The 12,394-nt window shown below is 45.0% G+C and overlaps 1 protein-coding gene across 1 annotated transcript; it reads left to right on the top strand.

Annotated features, from left to right (window-relative positions):
- Positions 1-4,502: 4,502 nt before the first annotated feature.
- LOC129011943 (uncharacterized) lies at positions 4,503-12,020 on the top strand. Its single transcript, XM_063650972.1, has 3 exons — positions 4,503-4,532; positions 8,861-10,672; positions 11,134-12,020. The coding sequence occupies exons 1-2, from the start codon at positions 4,503-4,505 to the stop codon at positions 9,557-9,559; spliced, it is 729 nt and encodes a 242-aa protein (XP_063507042.1). The 3' UTR covers positions 9,560-10,672; positions 11,134-12,020.
- Positions 12,021-12,394: the final 374 nt, after the last annotated feature.

The following is a 12,394-nucleotide window of genomic DNA, read 5'->3' as shown; positions in this document are numbered from 1 at the left end:
AGATGGCCTGCTCTGCATTCTGCTGAAGCCACAGACCATGGTTCTTCACACAGGTGGGTTGAGGGTCTGAAGAGGCGCTCAGTAAGTGCCAGTAACTGGTTTCCTGTGCCTGCCTCCTTACCTAGATTCACCCTGAACTTGCTGTGCAGCCAGCCCCTTCAATGACAGCCTTGACACCTGGCCGCTAAAGAGGGCACAGTGCTTCCCCAGTCTCCCCACTGAAACCCAGGGGCCTCACCTGTGGCTCACTACCCTTTTAGTCCCATCTATTCCCAGTGTTATTTCCTCTTGTTTGCCTAGTTGCATAGTCTTTGCTCGAGCCATTTGGCATGTTCCCATTTCTTGAACACCTCCATGCACCCATCCCTCAGCTCACCCCCCCGTGTCTCCCCATCTCCACTTTTTGAGCTCATGCCCGTCTTTCCTTGCCCATCTCCAGTGCAACCGCACACACAAAGCCACCCCTTCTTTCCCAGTTGCCTGTGCTCCCTACCTCCTCTGAACCTCAATCTCAATCTCACTTTGCCATTTTCTCCTCGTTGGTGATCATTATCTCAGTCCTCTGTGTTCAGCAGTGGCATATTTGTTTTACTCCATCTGTTACAGCAGCAGCCCCCAACCTTTTTGGCACCAGGGACCAGTTTCATGGAAGACCATTTTTCCATGGTTGGGGTGGGTAGGGATGGTTTCAGGATGAAACTGTTCCACCTCAGATCATCAGGCATCGGATTCTCATAAGGAGCACACAACCTAGATCCCTTGCCCGCACAGTTCACAATAGGGTTCTCGCTCCTATGAGAATCGAATGCCTCCACTGGTCCGATAGGAGGCAGAGCTCAGGTGGTTATGCTCACTCACCCAGCACTCACTTTCTGCCATGCAGCCTGGTTCCTAACAGGACACAGACTGGTACTGGTCCACTGCCTGGGGGTTGGGGACTTTTGTGTTAGATGACAGCTCTCTGAGGGCAGGGGCTATGTCTTGATCACCATCATGTCTCTCCCACATAGTAGGCTGGTGGGCAGTAGTTCTAAAGTTGAAGTTGGCTGGTGCTATCCCCATTACTCCAGGGCCCCTCCCCGTTCCATGGCAGCATTGCTGACTTCTTATGGACCGGAGGCTCACTGAGCCTGGCTGGCAGGTGCTACTTACCCTGCCTGGGAGTCCTGACAGTAGCCCAGGGAGGTTCTTTTAAACTCATGACTACATCGACTGTTGGGTTCTCTACAAGGAAGACTATATTAGCTTTTGAAGGAGGCCTTTGGCTGCCACCCCGAGCAAGCCAGCTGCGAATCACTGGCCTCATTTTAACTTTCTGTGTTGTTGCTCCTTGTGTTTGGACTGAGAAATGCATTCAGCAACTCCTCCTTTTTTTAATCCTATTGCTACATCTCCAGCCTTGAGATTTGCCAAATGTTGCTCAATGAAACACTCAGAACAGCATTTAGACAAGGCTTTGTAAGACTTTGATGCGGTCTGAGAAATTACGATCTTTCCATCCGTAGATGGGGCTCCTGTCGTTTCCATGTCACAGTCAGCAGAGCTGTGATAGAGTCTGAGCAGCAGCAGCTCAGCTTTCTCCAGTGTGCCTTGATGAACCAAAATGTTTTGTTTTTGTTTTAGCAAAGGCATGATCAGCACAGAACCTGTAAGAAACCCTAGAAGAAAACCTAGGCAATACCATTCAGGACATAGGCATGGGCAAGGACTTCATGTCTAAAACACCAAAAGCAATGGCAACAAAAGCCAAAATTGACTAATGGAATCTAATTAAACTAAAGAGCTTCTGCACAGCAAAAGAAACCACCATCAGAGTGAACAGGCAACCTACAGAATGGGAGAAAATTTTCACAACCTACTAATCTGACAAAGGGCTAATATCCAGAATCTACAATGAACTCAAACAAATTTACAAGAAAAAAACAACCCCATCAAAAAGTGGGCAAAGGATATGAACAGACACTTCTCAAAAGAAGACATTTATGCAGCCAAAAGACACATGAAAAAATGCTCATCATCACTGGCCATCAGAGAAATGCAAATCAAAACCACAATGAGGTAACATCTCACACCAGTTAGAATGGCGATCATTAAAAAGTCAGGAAACAACAGGTGCTGGAGAGGATGTGGAGAAATAGGAACACTTTTACACTGTTGGTGGGACTGTAAACTAGTTCAACCATTGTGGAAGTCAGTGTGGCGATTCCTCAGGGATCTAGAACTAGAAATACCATTTGACCCAGCCATTCCATTACTGGGTATATAGCCAGAGGATTATAAATCATGCTACTATAAAGACACATGCACACGTATGTTTATTTCGGCACTATTCACAATAGCAAAGACTTGGAACCAACCCAAATGTCCAAAAACGATAGACTGGATTAAGAAAGTGTGGCACATATACACCATGGAATATTATACAGCCATAAAACATGATGAGTTCATGTCCTTTGTAGGGACATGGATGAAGCTGGAAACCATCATTCTCAGCAAACTATCATAAGGACAAAAAACCAAACACCGCATGTTCTCACTCATAGGTGGGAATTGAACAATGAGAACACTTGGACACAGGAAGGGGAACATCACACTCTTGGGGCCTGTTGAGGGGTGGGGGGAGGGGGGAGGGATAGCATTTGGAGATATACCTAATGTTAAATGACGAATTACTGGGTGCAGCACACCAACATGGCACATGTATACATATGTAACTAACCTGCACGTTGTGCACATGTACCCTAAAGCTTAAAGTATAATAAATATATATATATATATAAAAGAAAAACTAGAGGTGAGGTCTTCTTATGTTGCCCAGGCTGGTCTGGAACTCCTGGACTCAAGTGATCCTACTGCCTCAGCCTTCCAAGGAGCTGGGACTGCAGGCATGTGCCAGCATGCCCAGCTACATTTCCACAATGTTATTGGAGTCTAATTACAGAACCAAGGACCAAAGAGAGAAAAAGTTTCCTACTAAAAACTGTGTCATCCCACAATAAGCATCCAAGAAAGTAAAAGGAAACCATATGATATGTGCTTTACAGTTTTGGAACTGAAAGACACCAGGGACATTCTATGGTTACTATAATGAGTAATTGAACCCATTAAAAGGTATTCAGGCACAAGGATTATAAAGATCACAATAGTATGACTGAAAAGTTCCTGTGAGAATACTCACCAAATAAACGCTGACCATATTTTAAGTTTCCTCTACTGTGGGAAAGCTTTTCCACATACAGTTTTCCTGTCACCATGTATTTCCCAGTTCATGCCATTTTTCAGCCCCCAATTCCTCTAAGTATTTAGCACCCTTTCCCATTTTCCAAAGAAAAAAAGTAAAGGAAATTCAAATAGTCATATTTCTATAATACATTTTTTTTCTGACCAACTATTCCCCAAGACCATAAAACTATTATAGGTAGACCGCAGCCACAGTTGAACAGTAAATACTATGCAAAACTAGATTCAGAGCAAGAAAATTTATTTCACAAAAGAGCACTTTACCTTGGTACTATTCAGAGTTCATCATCTATTGCACTTTACCTTGGTACTATTCAAAGAGTTCATCATCTATTGAAAGCCATGAGTCACCAGAACTCTGTTCGTTGCACAGTCTAAAGAGAAAAACATACAAGAAAAATGAGTGAGTTCATTTCTCTTAAAAAAAAAAATTATTTGTTTTGTGTCTGGGTATCACCCCCCCAAACAAAAACAAAAACAAAAACAAAATCTGGGGAAAGGTCAGCTATCTATACAATAAATAATATTTCTTAATATAATTAAAATTGGCCTCTTTTTCAAAAAGATTTTAGTTACCTATTTCTGCCTCCACCTTTCCCAACCTATGAAATGTTCGATGAAGACTCACCCTTAGTTCCTTAACAAATAGTGACCGGCAATATATTGGCAGAGCCTGAGAATAATTTGTCTTCAGAAGTGTCTGTCCTGAAGGCTGAATTCAATATCCAATTAATGAGTGACGTAACCTTTGTTACCTGAACTGGAACCAACTGATCGCTTAAAACAAGGTAGAAAGAGACACTGTGTCTTCTCCATTACCTGTCTCTGGTTCAAAGGCTAATCTGTGCCACTAAAAAATGGCAGTCTTGGTTCTTCAGCATGGAAACCACTTAAGTAGGCCCTATTGCTGCCCTTTACCCTAAAACAGTGTAGACAGTTCCCTGAAATGTCTGAAATGCTTGACAGCTCAATGTACGAAAGTTAAAGGAACAAGTGTCTATGTCATTATTGGAAATATGCTTTGCAGAAAGATTAAAACCTTAACAAAGATAAACTTTAATTATGTTCCCTGCGTAGGTCCTGCCTAGTTCAGCTCCACATCAACTAGCAAGCCCTTGAGAATCTTCATAGGTGCTCTGAAACCCAAGGAGAGAGACTGCTGGAAAAATAGAGTCCTGAAAGCTGTATCTCTGTTTTTCCCAATTGCTATCTCAATATCTTCTTTCCTATGGGCTCCTACTTACAGATCCCTCTAGGACTCAATGACGGTCTCCAACATTGAAATCTTCCGTGTATGAAAGCACCCATTCCAAAAAATGGGTTCAAATGACCAAGAGTAGGAGCTATTTCCCTCCTTCCGGTAAACAAACTACGTGTAGTCTCAGTTATCTGTCCCCAGTACAGACACGTTCCCAACTACCCAAGTGAATTAGTACAACCACCTTGGAGAATAGTTTTGAAGTTCCTGAAAAGACTAAGAATAGAATTACCATGTGATCTAGCAATCCCACTGCTAGGTATAAACCCCAAAGAAAGGCAATCAGTATATTGAAGAACTATGAGCATATTCATATTTATTGAAGCATTATTCCCAATAGCCAAGATTTGGGAAATAACTGTTCATCCATAGAAGAAAGGGTAAAGAAAAAGTGTTACATAGACACAATGGAGTACTATTCAGGCATAAAAAAATGAGATCTTGACATTTACAACAACATGGATGGAAATGAAGGACATTATGTTAAGTAAAATAAGCCAGCCACAGAAGAACAAAGTTTGCATGTTCTCACTCATTTGTGGAAGCTACAAATGGAAACAATTGAACTAAGGGAGACAGACAGTAGAACAATACTTAGGAGGGGCTGGGAAAGGTATTGAGATTGGGGGAGGGTGGAAGTGGGGATGGTTAACTGGTACAAAAATATTTAGATAGGATTAATAAGATTTGGCGCTGGATGGCACAACAGGGAAACTATAGTCAACAATAATTTATTGGCTGGGCGTGGTGGCTCAGGCCTGTAATCCCAGCCCTTTGGGAGGCCAAGGCGGGCGGATCACGAGGTCAGGAGATACAGACCATCCTGGCTAATACGGTGAAACCCTGTCTCTACTAAAAAATACAAAAAATTAGCCGGGCATTGTGGCAGGCGCCTGTAGTCCCAGTTAATCGGGAGGCTGAGTCAGGAGAATGGCGTGAACTCGGGAGGCGGAGCTTGCAGTGAGCCGACATGGCGCCACTGCACTCCAGCCTGGGCGACAGAGCGAGACTCCATCTCAAAAAATAATAATAATAATAATAATTTATTGTATATGTTAAAATAGCCAAAAAGTATATTTGGAATATTGTAACACAAAGAACGGTAACTGCTTGAGGGGACAGATATACCCATTTACCCTGATATGATAATTATGCATTGTATACCTGTATCAAAATACCTCAGGTACCCATAAATATATTATGTACACTTGCTATGTACCCATAGAAATAAAAAATAGGAAGACAACCCAAAAAAGAACAGCGAAAAAAAAACAGCTGAGATAACAATGACACATTTTTACCAAAAAACTATTCTTACTTGGATTTCAGAAAACTTTAAGCCAAAGAAACATCAAAATTCAAATGAATAAGCATGGCTCATTTTATTCAATATTTTGATTTATATGATATATGTAAATCAGATATTATCAATGATTAATATTAGTCTTTAAGACTGTTATAAGGGAGTGGGTTAAATTACTACTATCAGGTACTATGCTCATGGCGAGAGTGATGCGATCTGTCCTCCAAACTTTACCATCACTCAATATTCCCATGTATGATATCTGCACATGTGCCCTCTGTATCTCAAATAAAAGTTGAAATTAAGAAAAGAGAAACACTGTTATAAATTTTCAAAAGAATAGTTTAAAGGTTATCTTTTACAACTTTCTACCTTCAGAAATGCTTTTGTTTGAAAGGAGGGAGGAAAAGCTTCAACTTAGATTAAGTCCTAATAGTCCAATTTTAATTCTCTCAACTTGCTCAGACTGGGTAGGTAAACATAAAGTTTTTAAGCTTGGAAAGGTCCTGAGAGAGAGTAAAATACATAGTGGGTATTCAGGTCACATTTGGTGAATAAATGGATTAAAAGACTACATAAATATATTTGAGGAGTTCAATATTTTTACAGAAAACTCGTAAAGATAAGTAACATTTGTGCAATAGAAATGATTTATATTTGCTATTTTTTATTTTCATAAGGACACCACTAAAATAAAATTATTAAATTATAATTGTTTGCATGTATGTAATAAATCTATCCATAATAAAAGACATGTATATGATAAAGAGTATACACAATACAATCTACCAGCACAGATTAAAAGATTCCCTCTATTTCTGAGAGGCTAAACCTTGGCAGAAGATACCAATCCACAAAAAAAAATTAATAGAAAGCAAGAACTTCTTTTTATCTGTTCAAGATTCATATTCCTGTTCTTACCTAGGATTATTTCAGTAATAATAAACTTTCACTAAACCTGCTATACATGCTCATTGTGGATATCACAATAATAAAAAGGAAAATAAATCACCTATAATACAAATGTCACAAAATAACAAAATTTTATCACATTTTGTGTATACCTTCGGCTACCACAAGACCATTCTGTTTGTGTGTTTGTATAAACAAATCGATTTTTTCTCACTTCATATACCAAAGTACATCTTCCCATGTCAACATGCATCCATGTCTATTGCTACCTTCAGTAGTTACATATAATTTCATCCTATGGATGCACTGAAATTTATTTATAAAATCCTTTATTTGCCCATTTCCTTAATACATTGCTATTGGAAGCAGTGCTGAGAAAAATGAATTGTATGCATCTCTAATTATTTCCTGAAAATATTTTAGTATAACGGAATTAATGAGTAAAGAATACATACCTTTTTCAGAGTGATGTTCGCCACCAAATTGTTTATTTAAAAAGTTAACAGCAACTTAAACTTTAAGCACTGGTATAAGTACTACTGATTTTCCAGATCACTAGTAGATCTGGAAAAAGTACTTTGGCCAATTTAAAATTATAGTTCCTATTTCTTTAAAAAAATTCTCTGTAAAAGGAAAATATATTTTTCATTGCAAATAATATATGTCTATATTTATGTATATAATGTGAATATTTTGCAAGTATGTTGTCTTTTGTTAATTTTTTCTGATGTAAGGCGAGTTTTAATTTTTGTTTTCTAAATCAACCTGCAGGATGCATTCATAGGAAGGTCTTTGTCAACACAAAAATGTATCTGTATAAATAGGCATTCATGTTTTATTCTGGCATTTTCTAATTTTGTATAAGTTTTTATGCATATTCTATCAATAACTTATTTTTGTAACGTACAAATCTAGCTAGTTTTCTCCAGTTAACAGACATTTCATTTACAAATAACTCATCTTTTCATACACGTATGAAATGTCATCAGGATCAGGTTCTAAAATTTTACATATAGTTCAGAGTTTGTGCATTTTTTATTCTGTTCCACACATTTATCTGTCTTCTCATCTTTTAGCAAATGGAACTTAATATCACACTTTGATATATAGAAGGGCAAGTCTTTGCTCTGTTACAAAAATTTTCTTAATGTCATCATAACAGTAAAAGGTAGCATATGTAACCCAAAAATCTTAAAACCTTGATGTTTTTATTTGGTTTATCTAAAATGAAGAGTTCACATCTTGAGAAAAATGAGTCTTCCCACATGCACACATATGTATATTTTGGCACTATTCACAACAGCAAAGACTTGGAACCAACCCAAATGTCCATCAATGATAGATTGGATTAAGAAAATGTGGCACATATACACCACGTGGAATACCATGCAGCCATAAAAAAGGATGAGTTCATGTCCTTTGCAGGGACGTGGATGAAGCTGGAAACCATCATTCTCAGCAAACTATTACGAGATCAGAAAACCAAACACCACATGTGCTCACTCATAAGTGGGAGTTGAACAATGAGAACACATGGACACAGGGAGGGGAACATCACACACCAGGGCCTGTCGGGGGCGGTGGGGGGCTAGGGGAGGAGAAATACCTAATGTAGGTGACGGGTTGAGGGGTGCAGCAAACCACCATGGCACGTGTACAGCTATGTAACAAAACTGCACGTCCTGCACATGTAACCAGAACTTGAAGTATAATAAAAAAAAGAAAGAAAGAAGGAAAGAAAGAAAGAAAGAAAGAAAGAAAAAGAAAAAAAGAAAAATGAGTTTTACTATTCAAGAACAGGGAACCATGCTCTCACTTCAAAGGATCCTTCTGAGGTCATTCATGAAATAACTTATTACTCAGGTGTAGGTGGATATAAAAGGGATATTAGATTTTTATCCAAAGAATTTTTAGCCCAGAAGTTAATATAATATAGAAATTATTTTTCTCATGATGCTTGTTTCCATAGCATATATAACGTTGTTTAAAATGTGGACAATAAAAATAAAAAGCTAGGTATGTTTAATTTTTTTTAGTTAAAGCACTAAAACTTTCTGTAAAGTAACGGGAATTATGAGAGGATCGGACCAGCTGAAGTTTTGTTTTCATCGCGCTGCTCATAATGATGACCTTGGCGCTCCTGTAAGGTTGCCACACCGGCTGCTGCGGGCTGCAGAGGGAACAAAGCCCAGCGCCCTCGGGGACAGGGGTGGGCCGGGAGCAGGAAAGGAGGCCTCTCCCCGACTCGCCCTCCTCCCTCCCCTGCCGGGCTCCGGTTCCTATTACCTGTTCTTCTCGTCTCTGTCAGCCACGCCACTCTTCGGCAGCGAAAGGATCCGCCGCATTGTCTCTGTCCGGTCCCCGCCGGCAGCTCTGCGGAGCCTGTCGAACCCCCTGTCCGGGTCGTGGCGCCTGGGCTGGGAGGAGGCGTGGTCCGCACTCTCACTCCCGGCGCCCGCGCCCGCCTTCCCGGGGCTGAGCCCCAGGGCAGCTCGCCCTTCCCCCTCCTGAAGCCCGACGTCTTCATGGCTCTGTCTACCGGCTTCGGAGACCCGCTGGACTTTTCGCCGCCTCCGGAACCCTATACGAGGAAGCAAATCGCGTCCGCCACAGCCTCCAACCAGGAAACTCCGCGACTCTCAGCCCCTCAGAAGAGAAACAGAGAGGCGCCAAGCAAGGCCGTTACACGGACTGTGCACGCATCTCCGGTGTCCCTGCGCGTGACACAAATTTGGCCCCGAGGGAGCTCTGTGTGCCTGAGTCCCAGGAGCCCTAGAGGCCAGCGACAGCTTGTCACCAGGCCTGCGACGCCAGCGGGCGGGAGTCGGCGGAGCTCAGGACACTGACGACGGGCCTGGGGGAAAGCTGTCCCCACACAGCCTGGGGCCAGAGGAGCGGGATGCCAGGGCCAGACGGAGGAAGACCGCGGGAAGCAGGCTGGACGTGCAGGGAAGGGTCCAGTCCCACCCGCGGGTGCAGGGAACAGCCTGTGGGGAGGGGACGCAGGGCCGCGTGGGAAGAGTCAGGGAGCTTAGGTGTACCGCCCGCGGCAGGAAGAGAGGGGAAGGCTGAGCAGTGAAGGGGTCCCCAAGTCAGCCAAGGCAGAGTTCCCAGGTACGAATTCAGAGCCTGACGGTACTGGGCGGGGAGGTAGCCCCCACCTTCCTGAAGCCCCCTCCTCAGCTCTGCGAGCGTGAGGCTGGGGACGCCTGGGTAGGGCTGACGGTGAGCCCTGGGTGTCCACCCTGCAAGTGCCTAGAGACCCCACACCTCCAGCCTCCCTCTGAATTCAGGGTTCTCTGTCCTGAGGCTGCCCAGGGGAGCCTGGCTGGGGCGAGGTGGGCCGGACACGGGCCTGGGCGAGTCTCACCACAGAGGGGCGCCGCTGAGCAGCCAGGCCTCCTGAGGAGGAGTGGACACTCTCCCGGGAGGCCCTGGGATCCGCCACCCACAAGCACACTTGGAGGCAGCATCCTTGCAGGACTCGCGCCAGGGCCTGGGGCCCTCCAGCCAGCCCAGCACGCCACCGCCCTTCTGTCCCCAGCCACCCGCGAGAGAATCTGGGTCGCCAGGGCCTTGTCCTTCACCAAGGCAAAGCCGGCTCAGCCTCAGAGCCGCAGGCCAGAGCACCTGTCTGCATGAGTGAGCACATGGGTGTTTTTGAGTCTGTGGGTGTCACAGAGAGGAGATCGGGAGCTGCCTGCTCACAGGCACTTTGGGACCCCGAAAGAAAAGGCTGTGCCGAGAGAGTTCTTCCAGTCAGGAGGTTTGGGAATGGGGGAGAAGGGAGTGCCTGGAATTCCGACCTCAGAACTGAGCCTCCGAAGTGGGAAACGGTGGCTCCCCTACGCGCTCAAGGGCCAGGCAGGTGCATCCACCCTGCCTTGCGTGGCCCAGGTGTGAGCCGGTGGGCAGAGGTGTGGCCCTGGGTCCAGCTGAGAAGGCTCCTGGATTGACAGGTTGGGGTTGGGGAGTTCTGCCTTCCTGCGTGGCCCAGTGCTGGGAGGGGTAAGGGGTGGGGGTTGGGGTCCTATAGCTGGGTCCTGACCCCTCAGGCCACCCAGACCCTGCCCAGGTGGGCACTCAGGGGTCAGGTGTTCTTAGAAGGAACTAAGCTGGGCAGGGTCAGCGTCCCATTCTGCAGAGGAGGAAGCTGAGGCCCACGAGGTAAACAGTGGGCTGGGAGTGGGCCTGGTAGACCCTAATAGACCCCAACCCCAGGCCACGGAGACCACCTACTGAGGGAGCACCACAAATGCCCCTTAACGGCTGGATCCCCCAGTTTTCATGCAATGGGGTCTACACTGACCCTAGGGTCTCACTGGGGGAGAGCAGGAGGTGGCTTGAGGCTGGGCATGGGTGGCCACGGGGGTATAGACTGGCTGACCCGTGTGCATTGACCGTACTCTCCGTCCCCAAGGTGTCATGAAGACTGGAGATGGGTCTATCAGGACCATCCGCATGATGTCAGCCAAGGATCTCATGGCCTGCCTCTGCCAAGGGAGGACCAGCACCTTGTCCTGAGCACTCCCAGCTTCCCATTGCCTTCAACCTGGCTGCATTCAGCTGCCATGCCCCTACCTCCTGATGTGGCCAGCACCCTCCAGGACTTCATCTCGGTGCACTCAAAGGCCGAGGACGTTGCTGGCCAGCAGGAAATTCCTGGTGCATCCAGGAAGACTTCCAAGAGGTGGTGGAGCAGGGGGCACCACACCCAGACAGCTGTGTGTAATTGTGCAGCTGCGAGCTGCTGTGGGTGCTGGCCGGAGTGCATTCTGTGCACACTGGACTGTGTCACCACAGGCAGGCTGTTGCCGGAGGAGGAACTGTTGGCCGCCAAGGCCTATGTGCCTGGAAACCAGCGGGGCTGCTGCAGGAGGAGGGCTGCAGGATGCTCCAGCTCAGACCCGACTCAGGGTTTTAGAGGGCACAGGGCATAAGGCTGTGGACATAGACAGCCCTACTGCGCAGGAAGAGCATAAACCAGTCAGAGGACATGCATGTGGGCTGCTGTTGCATTCTGGTCTCCTTTGAGGTAGGGAAGGACGTATTTCTTTCTATTTTATGGGTGAGCAAACTGAGGCACAGTGCTGGAGTGATTTCCCACGGCATCGATGGCAGATTTAGCTCCAGGGCTTAGATTTTAGGATTCTGCCTCTCAAATACCGTGATGTATCGTGGGCTTTCTCTCCACAGAAAATTAGAAACTCAGAAATGGAAAGGGAACAATGAAACTTACCCATTCTCCCACTGCTCACATTTCCTTCTGGTCTTTTTGTGTGTGCATATAAAATAGATCTCAGAAAATTGAGTTTGTGCTGTGGATGCCATTTATATCCTACCTTTTATACTCAATGGATCATGAAAATCCCCTTTGTTGCTAATAATATTTCCTGGTAGCCCCATGGCCCATCCTATGCACGTGCTGTTATTCCTTTGGAGAGTCCTAGATTTTTGCTCTTAGTTGTAACACATCATGAGTGATACCCTGTCTCCACGATGTTTTCTCCTTAAGATGGAGACAGATATAGAGCTCCTGGATCAGGAAGCACTGCCACCTGTAGGATCCTTGACTTTAGGAGCTGCCCCCCTAACCATCTGGTCACCTCCCGTCCTCCACCCAGTCCTGATGCTCACTTTGCAAATTCTTTGCCAACCTAATGGGTGCAAATTCTTCTGCC

Source organism: Pongo pygmaeus, chromosome 14 (genome assembly GCF_028885625.2).
Source record: "Pongo pygmaeus isolate AG05252 chromosome 14, NHGRI_mPonPyg2-v2.0_pri, whole genome shotgun sequence".
Classification (NCBI taxonomy): Eukaryota; Metazoa; Chordata; class Mammalia; order Primates; family Hominidae; genus Pongo; species Pongo pygmaeus.
This window is presented reverse-complemented; position numbering and strand designations above follow the sequence as displayed.

Bases quoted from the DNA above. Each gene is read 5' to 3' on its own strand.
- LOC129011943 (XM_063650972.1), top strand. From the start codon at position 4,503: ATGACGGTCTCCAACATTGAAATCTTCCGT. The intron at 4,533-8,860 runs GTATGAAAGCAC...CGCTCCTGTAAG, and splicing joins CCAACATTGAAATCTTCCGT to GTTGCCACACCGGCTGCTGC.